Here is a 16,926-nt window from a genome sequence, read left to right on the forward strand (position 1 = left end):
ATGCCTGGATATGCTCATGTGACTTTTTGGACCTCTTTGAGTCTTCATTCATCAATGCTCCATTTGACCCAAAAGTCAGAGATATGCTGTTCAGGTATGAGAAGGATGGGAAAACCCTTTCTACCATAGGTGTACATTTTTCCAGTCCTTAGAGACAATACTCAAAAAATCAGAGAAGCAGCGGAAAGATGTGGTTCAAAAAAATCACAAGGGTCTTTTTTTACATGCACATGGAGAAAGTTCCCCCAGGGGCAGGGGGGGGACAATGATGGAAGACGCCACCCTCGCACTACAAGAGGCCTGCATCAAGGGTCCAGAGATACATTTTTGGGAAGCCCTTTCAGTACTCCTGAAAGGAGGCCCAATTGCTCTTCTTTGGAGGCAGTTGGGGGTTGACTATTCCTGTACCCGAGAACCTGGTTAAATATAACAAACGACGTGGATGCAGAGGATTATATCCAGAGGATACTTTATGCCCTGTTCCCATCCATCACCCAAAGCAAAAAACTCCCAGATGTTCCACCCAGTCAGAAGGAGGAAGCAACCATCTAGACAAGATAGTCATCCAAACACCCCCCCCCCAGACCAGAGAGGATCTAGTACTTACTCAAGGTTCTTTTTGGTACTAAAAAAGACAGGGGACTGGAGACCGATTTTGGATCTCAGCTGACTGAACAAATCAATTTAGTGCAGCAAGTTCTGGATGGTCACTGTTCAGTCCATTCTTGGAAACGGGATAATTGGATGTGCTCAGAAGACCTTCAGGATGTGTACTACCACATAAAGATGGACAAGCAATCCAGAAGTCATGTATGCGTCCAGCTGGGAGGCAGTTACTATCAATTCAGAGTACTACCATTTGGCCTTACAACAGCTCCAAAGTGTTCACCAAATGTATGGAAGTAGTGGCAGCAAGGATTACGGGTATTTCCATACTCAGACAACTGGCTCATCTCCACCCCAACCAGGCATCTACTTGTAGAAGCAAGAGACATGGTTACCTGAACATGCTCTTTGTTAGCGATTACAGTAAACTATGAAAAATCACATCTAGACCCTCTCAAGATTTAGATTTCACAGGCGCAAACAAACACAATGAAGATCAAGATGGTAGCATGTCTCCGATCAAGAGTGATAACCATAAGAGATCAGGTAAGAAAGTTACTACACAATTCAAGGGTATCTGCTCGAATGGTACTTCAAGCCTTAGGCTCTATGGCAGCAGTAATAATACTAGTTCGCTAGCAAGATTCCACGTGAGAATCTTAGAGTTGCTGCTCACAGTAAAGTGGTCAGTCTTTTGCCAACCCATGACAGCCCCAGTAAGAAAAACAAACATTTGCAAGAAGGATCTTTCATGGTGGATTCAATCAGATCAACTGGTACAAGGTTGTTCTTTTGTTCCCCCTCACCCCAAGGCCACAGTGACCACGGACACCTCCCAGATAGGGTGGGGGGCATTATCTGGGGAAAAACAGTCCAAGGCACCTGATCTACAGAAGACACCAACTCACACATAAATGTCCTAGAGATGAGAGCGGTTTGACTAGCATTGCAAGTCTTTCAGAATGCTCTTTCTCTGAGGACAATTGTGATTCAATCAGACAACATGTCAGTAGTCTAGTACATCAACAGACAATAGGGGACCAGATCATACCCCTTATGTTGTGAGCCACTCAGCGTATGGCAGAGGATAATCTCATCCAACTGCTTTCTAGTAGCAATCCACATTCTTGGAAAGTCTAACGTGATTGCAGACAAGTTGAGCACATCCATTATTATACCTCATAAGTAGTCCCTCAATCAGAAAGTGGCGGAAGACATATTCTGGAAGTGGGGCCATCCTTACTGCAACCCTTTTGTCTCCCCTCTAAACAACAAATGCAGCAGCTACATTGCTCTGACCCCCCCCCCCCCAAGAGGGGAGTCCTTGAGGGGTTCTCTCACTCACAATTGGCCTCCTGATCTCTCATATGCTTTCCCCCCAACATTATTAATTCTCCAAATTTCTTCAGAAAGCAAGCAGTTTGAAGAGAGAAGTAATCCTCATTGCCCTGTACTGACCTCAACAAATCTGATTTCCCTTTCTTTGGCCTCACCTATGGAAGAAACCATGGATTCTGGATCCAATTACAGACCTTCTCTCGCATCCGACAGGAATGACTCATCTGAACATTCACATTCTCAAGCTGACAGCTTATCTCCAGTTCTTTTGATAGCCAGGCACTCACCAGTGAGTCACACTATACTATCCTCTCATAAGCCATTTACATGGAAGCTGTATAATAGTAAATGGGGGAGATTTGTACATTGGGCACAACAAAATACTGTAGATCCCTTTTCTGCTCCTATCCACACTATTCTGGAGTTTTTAGCACACTTGTTTAATGAGGGAGAAGCTTATTCTAGAATTAAATTGCAGTTAGCTGCAGTTTCTAATTTTCACATTGGATTTGATGGCTCCTCACTCACTTGACATAAGCTCTGCAAAGCCTTCTAGAAAGGAACTCTCTTACTCAAACCACCTTGGGATCTAAATATTGTGTTACATAAAATTATATATCCTCTTTTCAAACCAGTTGCTACCTGTCAACTGAAATTTCTTTCATCAGGTCTGCAAGAAGATTATCAGAGATTCAGGCTTTATCATCCCAGCCGCCATACTTGGTTTTTCATAAAGACAGGGTTACTTTGCATTACTAACCCATCCTTTTTCCCCCAAGGTGGTTTCAGAGAACACCATCAATCAGACTGTTACACTATCAGTTTTCTTCCCAAACTTCACCAATAAAGGTGAATATTTGTTACACCTGTTAGATGTTCACAAACAATTACGTTTTTACCTTCATAGAACAAAGGACATAAGAAAAGAAAGTCAACTATTTGTCTCCTTTTCAGAGTCTAGATTGGGTCTTCTGGTGACAAAGGTTATTTCAGCCAAATGGATTACAGATTATACATCTTTTATTTTACAAGAGTCAAGGCTTAGACCCACCTAAAACAGTTTGAGCTCATTCCACTAGAGCCATGGTGATCTCTTTAGTCTTTCAGGCCAGAGCGTCCATGGATTATATTTGTGCAGCAGCTACCTGGGCTACACCTCATACCTCTATTACTCATTAGAAATCGGATTTGGTCTCTAGGAGTAGGGTCTCCTTTGGTTCTGAAAAATATCCTTCCATAAAGCCACACAGGAGAAAGGTAACTGGGGACTCTGTTCCATATGTTCAGGATAAAATGAAAATTGACATCAGATAAAGCAGTTATTATCCATTTTTATTTTTTCCTCAACAACCCCCAATACATCCCCCGTCCCTTCCTGTTTTAGAAGAGCGAGTTGACCTAAATTTGACAACTGGCTAGTCTCAAATGGTCTTTCCCTTGTCCAAGGTGTTTCTGTAATCTGTTGTTCTGCTATTTTTATGAGGAAACAAGATCTGAGGTGATTGGGAGAGATGCATTATGGAAGGCGCTTGAGAGCTTTTTTGGTTGCCACGAAGTATTGCAGTGGCCAAACTGGATCCGATCCCTTATGTTGAGGAAAAAATGAAAATGAACAACACAGATGGAACATTAGGGTGAGTACATAAAGTACAGTTGTGTACACTTTCTGTAAATGTAGATGTTCGAGTGTATTCACTGTTGCAGTCATTACATTTGGGTAATCTGCTGGCAGGTTGCCCTCAGTCGGCCTGAATTCCAAAGTCTTGGGTCCTGCATCAGTTGCTGTCTCCTCTTCCATGACATCAGGTCGTCAGGGGTATAAAACAAGCAGCCGACCCCATTTTCTTTAGTTTTTTTTGCCCCAGATGTCAGGTGCCCCCCAAATGGGTAGCAAAAAAATATATATAAACTATATATACATGCAACAATACAAACTTTACCTTCATCTACAAGCAAATACACCACAAAGGTTGTAGAAGATAGTGAAGGAAAGAGGAACTCCAGAATAAAAGGGGGATGGCGGGTGGGTAACTTGGACTGCAGCAGTGAATACACTTGAACATCTACATTTATGGTAAGTGTACACAACTGTACTATGTTCATGTTTCACTGTTGCAGTCATTACATTTGGGTAGAATCCCAAAGCTATAGATGGGAGGCCGGAGCTAAACTGCATTAGGGGCGGCTATAAGGCCCTGCAGAACTGCAGTGGCAAAGCCTGCCCTGGAATTAGAGTAGAGAGATAAATGATAATGCTTTGTAAAAGGGTGAACAGAACTCCAAGTAGCAGCCTCTAGAATGTCTTTGGTTGGTACTCCTCTGAGGAAAGCTGCTGATGTAGCTGCAGCCCTGGTGGAATGAAACCTGATGCCCTTGGGCACCGGTTTGCCATGGTGTAAGTAGCAGAAACGAATACAGTGGCTTACCACTTTGAAATAGCCTTTCCCTCTGATCCTGCAGCAAATGTTACTAGTAACTGCTCAGTTTTTCTTATAACTTTAGTCCTGCTCAAGTAGAATCTTAGTTGTCTGTGTATGTCCAAGGAATGCAGAATCCGCTCCCCCTTGTTCTGCGGATTTGAATAAAAAGTTGGCAGATGAATAGTTTTGTTAAGAGCCACACTGGAAACCACCTTAGGCATAAATGAAGGATTGGTCCTGAGGGACACACTGTCTGGGTAAAATATGATAAAAGGCTATACAGCCATGAGGGCCTGTAGTTCTGAGACCCTTCTTGCTGAAGTAATTGCCAGGAGCAGAGCTGTTTTCCATGATAAGAACTTTAGAACTGCAGTAGCAGCTGGTTCAAATGGAGGCAGGGTGAGCTTTTCCAACACATAACTGAGGTCCCATGCAGAAATTGGTGATCTTCTGGGAGGCCTTACATTTCTGGCCCCTCTAAGATACTGCTTTAGTAAAGGATGAGAAAAGATTGGTGGCTCTGTGTTGTAATGAGCCGAGATGGCAGAGGCATGGATTTTTATTGATGAAAAAAATAAGCCTTTGTCAAGCGTCTCAGTCAAGTATTGCAAAATCTGAGGAATATTTGGCTCTGCTGTGTCAGTTCCTTGTGCTTGGTTCCAAGCACAGAATCTCTTCCATTTATCAGCTTAAGATTTTCTATTGTCTGACCTTTACTAGGACCCTGGGAAGAAGAGGCAGAGGAGGAAAGGCGTAAACTGATAGGTTTTTCCAGCTGAAGGTTAGGACGTCCACTTTCCATGCTTGCCTGTGATAAGTCCTTTTGCAGAATTTTTCCAGTTGATAATTCCGAGGAGAGGCAAATAGGTCTATGTCCGGGCTCACCCATTTCTTTGTTATCATGCTGAAGACTTGTGGATCTAGTTTCCACTTGTGAGGCATCATAAGGTTTCTGCTTAAATCGTCTGCCAGAGTATTTTCCTTTCCTGGCAGGAATTGAGCTTGAAGATGTACTTGGTAAGTCAAGGCTGTGTCCCGCAGTGCCATGGCTAGTCTGCAAAGGGGGTATGAGTGTGTACCTCCCTGCTTGTTTATATACCACATAACCGTGGTGTTGTCCATCTTTATCAGTAGTTGTCCTGGATGAAGTGAGTCCTTGAAGGCTGTCAGGCCATTTTGAACAGCTAACATCTCTTTTTGGTTGATATGCAGATGCATTTGTTTTGGGGTCCATATGCCCTGAATGCATCTTCCTGCCAGGTGGGCCCCCCATGCATAATCGTGTGCTGTTAAGGTTTGGCTGGCAGGGGGTAGAGTGAAAGCCCATCCCATGTTTTGGTGACATGCCTTTGCCCACTATAGAAACTCCTGTTGTAGGCAGGGAATGAGAGGAATCATTGTTTCCAGACTGTGACAATGTTGACTCCATAAACTTTTTAGGTACCACTGTAGTTTCCTCATATGCAGTCTTGCATATGGAATCAGTAGAATGCAGGATACCATGAACCCCAAAGCCTGCAGAGTTTGTCTTGCAGATAACTGGGTTTTTGTTGCCATCAGTTTGAAGTAAGTAGTCAGTTGCCTTTGTTTGTCTGGTGTGAGGAAAGCCATCTGGGCAGTTGTATTCAAGCTTGCACCCAGGAATGTTATCTTTTGAGAAGGTACCAGTTGTGATTTCTTTTCATTTATTGTGTACCCTAGGCATGTTAGAAGCCTTTTCACAAACGCCAGATTCTGAAGAAGAATGTCCTTGTTCTCTGCTTGAATGAGACAGCCGTCCAAGTAAGGATATATTTGTATACTTCTTTGTCTGCAAAATGCAATTACTGGTGCCAGGCACTTTGTAAAGACCCTGGGCACAGTAGATAAGCCAAAGGGCAGTGCAGAGAATTGGTAATGCATAAAGCCAGCCTTGAAACGGAGGTATCTTCTGCACGATTCCCTTATTGGGATATGCAGGTATGCCTCTTTTAGGTCTAAAGTCACCAGCCAAGCGTTCTTGCCCAGCATGGGCAGAAGCTGCTGCAAAGTTAGCATTTTGAATTTTGGAATGTCCAGGTATGTGTTCAAAATTGATAAATCCAGTATTGGATGCCAGGCCTGGTCTTTTCTGGGTACCAAGAACAGTCTTGAATAAAAACCTTGTCCTTTTTCCTGTTCTGGTACTGGCTGAATAGCCCCCATATCCATGAGGGACGTAACCTGTTTCTGTGCCTCTGCCCATTGATTTTTAGGCAGATCTGGCCAACTGTTTGCAATTGGCAGAGTGTGGAAGTGGAATCTGTATCCCTGAGATACTATGTTTAACACCCACGTGTCCTGGATTATTAACTGCCAATTTTGAGTATAAAGTGCTAATTTTCCCCCAAGGGTGCTGCCACAAGATAAGTGCTTGGTGATGGCAGGGGGAAGTCATTGAGACGGTTTACTGTAGGGTTGCGCTTTATTTCCTCCAGATTTGGAGGTAGAAGCACCCCATTGCTTTGATCTGTAAGAATCCTGTGACTGGTATCTAGAACCTTTACGGCACCTGGATTTGCCCCGTTGAGCTCTGTTGGACACAGGAAAGGACCAATTTTTTTGTAGGCCAGTATCTACTGAATCTTGGTGGCTGCACTTGTAAGAAGTATTTTACAGTTTGCATAGACTTAGCTTTGTTTTCCATTTTCTTTAAAACCTCTTCTGCCTTAATACCAAACAGAGTATCATGCATCCAGCAATTTAGCTTTAACATGATCAGGCAAATTTTGCTCTTTTAGCCAGGCATGCCTCCTAATCACAGATCCAGTAACTGCGACCCTGCAGGAGGCCTCTAAGGAATCAAAACCACATTGCAAAGTATGCTTTCCAACTTGTTCTGCTGCATGCAATAATTCCTGCAATTCTTTATTTTCTGCACATTCAGAAATCAGCATCATTTTCTGTTTTAGTAGTCCCATAACATGTTGTTGATACATAAACCTTCTTTCCTCATCTATCCAGTGCCCTTGAATCTCTGTCAAAGGGGGTAGGATTTTTTGCTGTTGAGGCCTTAACACCTTTTGGACCCTGTGAAATAGTTTCAGGGTCAGCAGCAGGGTTTCTAAATAAAAATTTGTGTGACTCAGGAACTCTGTAATATCTGTCTGGCTTGCTAGGAGCCGGAGGTAAGGAGTCTGGAGTCAAGCTTGACTCCGAAAACACATCATCCACAATGTCTAAAACAGGAGGTATGGCTAAAGGCCTATGTTGGGGGAGGAGAAGAAAATCCCTGAGCCTCTTTTTTGATTCTGAGAAATCTTGACTCTCCCATTGAAAATGCTCCCTCAAAGTATGCAAGGTTTCTCCAAAGGAATAATCTTCAGGAGGAGATGCAGATGGGATAGATTCCTCTGCATCAAAATCCTCATAGGGTGGTATAGATAATTCCTGATCAGAAGAGGAATCAGAAGAAATAGAAACCTGATCTGAAGATTCATAATCAGTGTCTTGCCTAGGCCTATTATCAGGAGGGGGTTGGGAACCCCTGATCAAGGTAATTAGGTCTTCAGCCATTTTGATCATCTGTTTTTTGGGCATAGAGGCCTGTGCACGTGGCCCATGCTTCATTTTTTTAGCTTTAGAAGTTGCTTTTGTCTTTGATTTTGAAGCTGGCGTCGGTTTATATAAAAATGTTGTGGCCTGAAGACACCCTCAGAAGCAGGTGCCTGCTCAGCGGCTCCGGACCCATCCGAAGGAGAGACATCCGCGGGTACAATACTTTGAGAATCTCGCTGCGTGCCGGACTCCACATGGGTCTCGGTAGGGGCCTGCGACTCGAAAGTAGCGGCTGTCAGGGGCTGCAAAAGTGTCTCACTGAGTAGGAGAAGCTTTGTTGTCAGTTTTGGACCACGACGGTCTGTCTCTGTCCTTTTCTTTGCTTTTTGTTTGTGTACTCCGGTAGTCGGATTGCTATCCGACGACATTTCAGGATAGTTAAAATCGGTTTCCAAAATATTTTGAGGCAAAGATATACCGACGCTTAATAGTGTGTTGGTTAAATCTAGCACAAAACCGACAGCTAGGCACGTTATGATCAGGGCCTAGGCAAGGAATACAGTACAAATGGAAATCCTTATGAGGTATTTGCTTCCCACAAGTAATGCAATTATTAACTTTTTATGACATTGGTATGGAGCAAGAAAAAAGTTTCCCCAATGGGGTACTTAGCTTTAGTAAAGACTTCGGTTCTGAAACTCGAATTTGAAAATTTCAGGAGTTGGCCGACCGGCACTTGCGAACTGCTTCTGCTTCGGGCACTGCGCAGCAAGAAAGACTGAAGAAAATGGCGTCGGCTGCTTGTTTTATACCCCTGATGTCATGGAAGAAGAGACAGCAACCGACGCAGGACCCAAGACTTTGGAATTCAGGCCGACTGAGGGCAACCTGCCAGCAGATTACCCAAATGTAATGACTGCAACAGTGAAACACGAAGAACATCTATTTTTTTCTTTGTATTGTGGAATCAAGGGAGGTGCATGTGTACTATGAAGGTAATACTTATTTCTCAGGTGGGTTCTTGACAGTAATGCTGGCTAGTAACATAGCAGGTATTCGTATATGTAAAATAGGTGTACCTAAGGCTTGAAGGAATACAGATGAATAATCACTTCAATAATGTCAAAGGTTTGCTGAATAAAGGTCAACATACAACTTGTTCAAGGCCCAGCTCTGTGTCATAGAGGAATGGAGCCCTGACTACAATTCAAACAAAGCTGGACTAGTGGTTGAAGTGCTGGTGCAGCCAAGCAGAGGAAGGTAGGAATGAGATACCTCTGCATAAAAATAATACAGTACTGTTAGAGTGCAGTGTAATATTTTTGCAGGTTGTGTACACTGTGTGTTTTCCTTTTTCAGTTAAATTTGGACATCTGCCTGTTGCGTTTCTACTAAAGGACAGCTATAGATTCTTGCCTCCATATCCTAGTATGCAGCTTCGACAAAAATTTCTTTACAGACTTATGACAAAGCCCACGTTGTCTACATTTAAAAGGGTGATGATAGTAGAAGATGATTGTGGTGGGAGGTTTCCTCCTTAAAAAATTTCAGGGGGTCTTTGTGTCCATCACTCAGGGGGATGTGACCAATAGGAGTAACATTAAGCAAGGAATAATGCCCGACTGGGTGTGTGCTAATGTGTAATTAATGCCTGCCCAGAGGTGTTATGCGGTCCAATGCCACAGGCGAAGGACCTCTACACCCCTGGAAGGGCATTAATTACACATTAACACACACCTTGGAGGGAATTACTGTGCTTAGAGACTGGGCTCTCTGTAAAATTGTCTTTTTTTTTTTTTTTTTTTAAGTACTATAATAATATTTTTTTCTTATATATATTTTTTATGTAAAATAGTTCCTCCGCCTACTGTTTCAAACTTGTTGTAGTGTATGTTAATGGTGTTGGAGGAAGCAGTTTACAACAAACATATATAAAAAACAATATAGTGCTTAAAAAATAATAAGCAAGTGAAACAGCAATTTTACATACAGCCCCATTCTCTCTCCCATACACACACACAGTCTCGCCTGTTTTCATACACATACACTCACACAAGATCAGTTTTCATCCACTTTCTCACTCTCTCTCAATCTCTCATATGCAGTCTCCTCTGCTTACATACGTGCATTCACTCACACATCACTCGTTTTCTCTTTTACTCACACTCTCTCTCTGTTTTCGTGCACACATGCAGACAGAAACAAACACATTTTTCTGTTTTGCTTGATCTCTCACTCACATACACATTTTATTTTACTTTTTTTTTAAATTTTACAGTCACTAAACAGCAAAAACGATGCTTAGCGAGTGTAAAATAACAAGTTGCTCGCTCTTACTGATATGTACACATACACTCAAATACAGACAAACACACACACTTATTGTTGTCTTCTTTTTTTTATATTTTACACTCGCTAAACAGCAAAAGCACTGCTTAGTGAGCATAAAATAATGTTGGCCGTTACGTTTTCTCAGTCCGAGCTTCACAGCAGCTTGATATGCTGCCATGAAGCGGCAGACTTGTTTTTTTTAGTAGGCATTACTTGCACATTAATACCTTGCTGTTGAACGCATGTTTTCCAATCAGGGTACTGATGTACAGTAAAAGCCCATTGTCTAAGCAAATGTAGTTTTGTATGCCTTCAAGAAAACTTTCCATACAGCCAGTAAGTGTGAAGCTGTTTTTTATGCGACTCAGACATATATTAACTGACAGCAAGGCTTATACTGAATTGTGCTGAAAATAAAAAGCTACGTTAGGTAATTTACCACTGCAGTTAACAGCCTTCCATTTTGAATGATTCAAAAGACTAGCTTTTAACTGTAGAACTGGCTGTTCGAATTGTGTAGTTAACAAAACCTTGATATTAATTTCAGAAGAACATATTAGTGTGCTCAAATCCTAACCAATTGGTAAAGGCAGATGGATACATAAAATCAAGCAAGAAAAACACCCTCATTGAATGGCCTTTCAATTTTACTCCCTAGATATCTCCACAATTATATAAATTATTGATATACATACTATTGCTATTTTACCACAAACATTAATGTTTGGTCCTTTTCAGGTAACTGTTGGATGCCACGTAAGCTGCATTGATGATAAAGTAGAAGGGCAAGGCTTCTGTGCTTCAACGGCATGGGATCCAGTGACTGGATGGGGTACACCAAACTACCCAGAACTACAAAAAGCGCTAATGAACAAATAGTTATAACATTCTGCAGAGGCTAATTACATCATGGGCCTTGCGTCATTATTTGCATTTTATTTTCTGAATACATAGATAATTTCTTGATGAGAAGTATGTTCTATTTTGGCTGTTGTGGGATTTATACTAACAAAATACACTTTTATGAATTAATCGCTAACAACAGTGTGATAAAAATATTTAATTGAATTTTTAATGAGAATACTTGATCATTCATGTTGTAGTCATTAAAACAAAGTATGCTGCATTCCGAGTTTTCTCTGGAAATGTTTATTTACATATATTTACAATGTACAAATAACAGAAAATAAAGTGCACTGTTGCAGGCTGTCCAGTTGTTTGAAGCATGTTTGTGCTTTCTGCTGTTATGATCTCTTGGTATGCCTTTTTCCCCAAAACAACAGATGGGTTATTGTTCTTGCTTCTAAAAAAAAAGCCATACCTACAAAATGTATTTTTTGTTTCCAGGGATGCACCTTGCTGGTAACATCTGAGAGTCAAAGGCATAGTGAATATAACGATAAATTTCTTCTGCCTTATGAGAAGATACTTGTGCACAAGATGATATTTTATCCACTGAGCTGAAAAACAATAGAGAGATAGTCAATGTTTTGAATCTGCATAAAAAAATACATGCTCCAAAATATTTTTTCAGCATGCATCACTTTCAGCTTAATTTGTTTTCATAGTCCCCCAGTCACAGATTATTACTTACTGCAGTTTGGCAATCAGCTTAATAAGCAAACATTTAGAAGGGAGACCCAGGCAAAAAAAAGTAACACACAGTTACTGCTTTAGACTTAATCATATTAAGGAGGTTATGTTCCTAATCCTAACATGGCTGTTGTTGCTCCCTGTGTGGAAAGGGGTGCATCACCAAAGTGATTTTATATATTAAGCTGTACTAAAACACCTAAATTAAGAATCTGTTACATAATTATTAACTAGCATAGCTCTCAACCTTCCATGCCCAAAATGAGGAACACTAGCCCTCATAATGTGGAACAAATGGGCAAAATGTGGAACACATACTAATGGCTTACTAACAACTTCAACTAGGAAGGTCATAGGATGGTTAAAATATGCTGGTTTCATTTATAAAGATCTTTTAATGAATTAATATGATTCATTTCTATTTGCAATGGATTTCACTTAAAACATTCCTAACACTGAATGTGTGACAGAGTCTTTCAATGTGGAACTTCGAGGAACAAGAAATTTTTAAGACCCCCAAATGAGGTAAGTTCCTCGTAATGAGAGGTATGGGTGTATGTCATTTTCCAGAGACAATGTTTCTTTGTGAACTAATCCTCCTTTTATGCCTAAAGTGGCAATAGTGTTTACTTTAAGCCAAACTATCCATCTCCTTGTTTTTTTTCCTGAACCAAAAAATGAGGGTGAAAGGATATTTCATACCTTGCAAGTCCACAGCCTGCTTGAATACTATCATGATAGAACAAAATCGTTGGATCAGTTGTTCATTTCTTGTGAAGGTAAGAAGGAAGAACACCCTGTGTCTAAACAGACTATTTCCAAATAATTGTCTCAAACTTGTAACCTTTTGTTGCTCTTACCACAACAAAAGTATTCCAGGCAGGATCAAGGCTTATTTTACGGAAGGGTTGGATGCTAGAGGCATTCTAGAAGCAACAACTTAGTCCTCTCTAATCCCTTTACATAGAAAAGTAATCAGACTTGTAATGCTAAGTCTAGATCAGGCTTTGCTCAATCAATTCTCAAGGGGCACCTGGACCCTTCCTTGTTCCAAATGTTGTAAGCTAAGGTAATCTAACTATACAGCTAAGGCTACTGCAGTAATGATCAATATGATGAACATAGTACAGTTGCATACATAAATTTGCTGTAACAGCAGGTGTTAAAATTATCACTGCTGCAGTAGCTGCTCCCTCCCTCCATCTCACTTAGTTATTTGAGTATTTTGTTTTGTCATGGTGTGTGTATGTATGTATTTTTTTTTACTCCTAGCTATGTCCCGTCAGGACAGAACTTCTCTCTTGTAGATGGCATAAATGTTCTGAAGGATTTGGAGCTCAACCCAGTCTGATCTTTTTTCCACAGTTCAGCTAGAGCTACCTAACAGTTTAGGTGTGTAGAAGGTGCCCTGAAGCTTTGGAAGCTGGCCAGCTGTTAGATTCCTGCTAGGATATAACCCATACAGCTAAGGCTACTACAGCAGTGAGCAATATGGTGAACACACTGTTTCCTAGGGCTGCACCAAGTTTCTGCAGCAAAGATATTTTTGAATCAATTAAAGGCAGTCTCTTAAATACACCCTTCAGCACTGTGTGATTGTCCACTTGAGAGTTAAAGGTAATGCAGCTGCAATTAATTTGGGAGGTGTCTATTTTGGCAACTAAGAGCCTTTTCCACAACAGAAGAGAAGAGAGGAACAGCTGACCTATCTTTCTGAACTTATGCTCTTATTTTAAGTGACACTCAAGTTGCCAGTGTGACATCTAAGTTGTGAAGTGCTCTCCCTTTGTTTGTGCCCAGGCAGAAAGAAAGGATGACACGTAGAGATGATGGCCAAAATGAACTTCAACAATAATGACTTAGCAGCAAGGCTGTCTACCAAACGTGTGTGTCATGGAGGAAGGGTGTTCTTCCAAGGAGGAAAAGGATGCAGCACTCCTTTAAGGAAATTCATGACCTGCACATGGTAAAAATTACCAAATAGCTGAGACATACTCGCACATGGAATATGTCAGGATCATTTGCAAGCTGACTGATGTGGTATCGAGCACCATCTTCCCACACACAGAAATCTTTTTTTACTTGGAAAGCATGGCTTGTACCAAGGAAGACATCATAATAGCCTCAATCAACTCTGGAACCCTAAATGGAACATATTGTGGGATCGGGGAGAGTGTGTATCAGCAGTAAGACAAAGTGGAGTTAGCTCTCACCACTGTCTTGGGGTAAGTCCTTGGCTAGACTGCCAAGGTCCCAAGTACCTGAAACCACACTCTTTTTGGTCATCAAGATTTTTTTTTTCTCAGCCCAGGATTTCACAATGGAGGTGTATATTCAACTGGAAAGGCAGAAATGTATAAAAGAATCTTCTGTGCCATGGGCTGGAGAAGGTGTCCATGTTACTTACCCTTGCTCTGCTAACCATTGTAAAGGGGGAACATTTTTAAGTGACAAAAAGTTGAGTAGACCCAGACAACACATATCCCTCTGAATTTGTAGCTCCAGCAGATGAGTTGAGGACTGGCTAGCATCTTAGAGTTTGCACTAACTCACATCCCTGGGAATGAGCACTGCTGAGCGATCATGATACTCCCCCATCTGTGGTGGGTCTTTGGTTTGAATTCCTCTAATTCTTGCCTGTTTGGACTGTGGAATACCATGAGGTTCAGTCTTGGGTCCATTTCTCTGAATGGTGTTCATGCTCCCCTGAGAGGACATTATTAGAAGGAAGGGGGGAGGATGCTGTTGCTATGCAGATGATAACTGTCTGACCAACAGAAATCAGGTGTTGGTTGTAGTAAAGTTATCTAGTTTCCAGCTGAGAAGCAATTCCTAGATCAACAACACAAAAGTGGAACTTACTAAGAAGCAAACAGTTTAGTGATGTAAAAAGGCAACAGAGTGGAAACTGAGGTAACGGACCAATTGAGAAGTGAAGCAAAGGATTTGGGTGCAACAACTGCAATATAGATAATATCTCAACATGACTAGTCAATAAATCTTCAAAAGATGATACAACAGGTGGAGCACACACAAAGTAAAGTTTAAGAACCTTTAGTAGTGGGAACTGGTTTAAAGTCCAGTCAGGGGTACACAAGAGAAATAAGTGTCAAAGTGTGTGAATGTTGTACCTTTAAGAAACATTTCAAGGCTAGCACGTGCATATAAATAGCAAACATATGCTAGCTTCAGTGCCATTTTTTGAGTGTAGCCAGAGAGTGAGCATGTACGAGTGTGATAGCCAGTTTGTTTATAAGTTTAAGCCTTGATCCTGATGTGTTTGTACATAGCAAAGCTACTTGAACAGAACCCACAAATGCTCTTCTGTTTTATCCTGACTGGATGAGCAACATGGTGTCAGAACCAGGATTCCAGCGACTGCTTTTCAGAGCTACGAGGTATAGAGTTAACAGGGAAGGTAAACTAAGTGAACCAAGCCCAAAAAAAAGGGGCCAGAAACGAACTTGCATGAACAATTTATTTTATCATCATCTTCTTCTTTCGGCTTTTTCCCGGTTAGGGGTCGCCACAGCGGATCACCTGTCCGCTCATGATTGGCAGTGGAGTTTTACAGTGTTGAGTTACCAGCCCGGCACCCAACCTTCCACAGAAGGCACACACACATCCACACCTAGGGCCAATTTAGAGAGTGTCCAATCCACCTATAAAAAAGATAAAATGGAGTATTATAAGGGCACAAACTGCATTATTAATCAAGCAAGAGGCACAAAAAGTTTATTAAGTGAAATGTGTAAAATTGAGATACTTGATAAAATGATTACCAGAAAAGCATATAAAGGGTTTGGAATCACTTTGGGATTGAAAAACAAGCATGTTTAAAGTAAAACGAGTACAAGAAAAGTATAATGGGCATGAAAATAATTAAACGAACAAACCAAATATAATAAAGGCACATTAAGTATAAATAAAGCAAGGTGACTGCAAGTTTTTTGGCAAGCTGCTGTGTTTTGGTATAAACTACTGTTCTGCATTGATTGGAGCTATACAGGGCATAACTAGAGTCATGTGAAGTATCTCAAAGTTTATGAAAGTGCTTACAGTGTGTGCTTATTACTGTGCATTTATGTTGAAGAGTTTGTGTACAAAGTGCAACTACTTCATTCAGTGCAGTAAAAATACAGCCATTTCAAAAAGTTTCTTGTGCTGGGTGTGTCTATTCACAAGGTGCGGCCATTACAAAATTTCTTGCACTGTAAAGAGTCATTTAGCAACATACAGCAATTTTGGGAAAGTTTCAGTGTGTTGTGTACTGTTTATTCGTAAAATGCAATTAATTCAAAAAGTTTTTACTGTGAGCCTCTTCTGCCCAGTTTATTTGCACAGTGCAGTTATTTTAGAATGTTTCTTACAGTGTTAAGAGGTTATTTCTTGCAGTACAGTAATTTCAAGAATATTCTTGTGCCCAATAGACTTATTTCGCAAAGATCAGTTATTCATAGGTTGGTATTAGGCTATCAGCCCTAGGGCCTATACAAGCCTACCCATAACAATTCCCTGGCTATTTCTTCCCACACTATTTACTTCCCTGGACCCCTGTCTAACAGGGCGACTGATGTGATCCCCGGGGTGAATTTCCTTTCTCCTATCCAATCGTCAAGGTTCCTTTTGAAGAGGGCCAAAGAGGCACTCTGCTTGACATGTATGGGCAATCTATTCCAGAGTCTGGGGAGTCCCTGGGTCAGGAACCTATCCCTCCAGCATGTTTTGTTTATTGTGATGACAAGGTTTAGATCCCTGGAGCGTGTGGCTCTGAGGGATTGGGATTTCTTTAAGTGTAGCATGTCCAACAGCTCTGGGTTTGACATGGCCTTGTATGTTAAGCAGAGATCGCCTCCGAGTAGACGATATGCGACAGAGTATAGCTGGAGTTTTTTAAGGTGGTCAGCGTAGGGCATCTGCTTTAGGCCTGTGATTCCTTTAGTGAGGTGTTTCTGTGGCCTTTCCAGTTGTTGCAGATGTCTTGAGAGGTACATACCAAATGGGGTGTTGTATTCTATAATGGGTCTAATGAGGGATGAGTACAGTGGGACAATGACCTCCTTTTTTCTGGATGAAAAGCCCTTAGTGATGAGGTGTGCCACATAGAAGGATTTCCTGACTG

The 16,926-nt window shown here is 41.3% G+C and overlaps 2 protein-coding genes across 3 annotated transcripts in view; one reads left to right on the plus strand and one right to left on the minus strand.

The window, feature by feature from the left end:
* TPP1 (tripeptidyl peptidase 1) overlaps positions 1-11,420 on the plus strand; it is a 1,081,063-nt gene extending 1,069,643 nt beyond the window's left edge. The window contains exon 13 of the mRNA XM_044074266.1: positions 10,950-11,420. Within this exon, the coding sequence (XP_043930201.1) occupies positions 10,950-11,090 (141 nt within the window). The 3' untranslated portion in view covers positions 11,091-11,420. The remainder of the gene's footprint in view (positions 1-10,949) is intronic.
* Positions 11,257-16,926, minus strand: part of FANCM (FA complementation group M) — a 2,552,324-nt gene continuing 2,546,654 nt past the window's right edge. For both annotated transcript variants that reach the window (XM_044074265.1, XM_044074264.1), the window contains exon 23: positions 11,257-11,671. In XM_044074265.1, the coding sequence (XP_043930200.1) occupies positions 11,533-11,671 (139 nt within the window). In that variant the 3' untranslated portion in view covers positions 11,257-11,532. The remainder of the gene's footprint in view (positions 11,672-16,926) is intronic.

This window comes from Protopterus annectens, chromosome 6.part0 (assembly GCF_019279795.1).
Source record: "Protopterus annectens isolate FY-2018-M chromosome 6.part0, PAN1.0, whole genome shotgun sequence".
Lineage (NCBI taxonomy): Eukaryota > Metazoa > Chordata > Ceratodontiformes > Protopteridae > Protopterus > Protopterus annectens.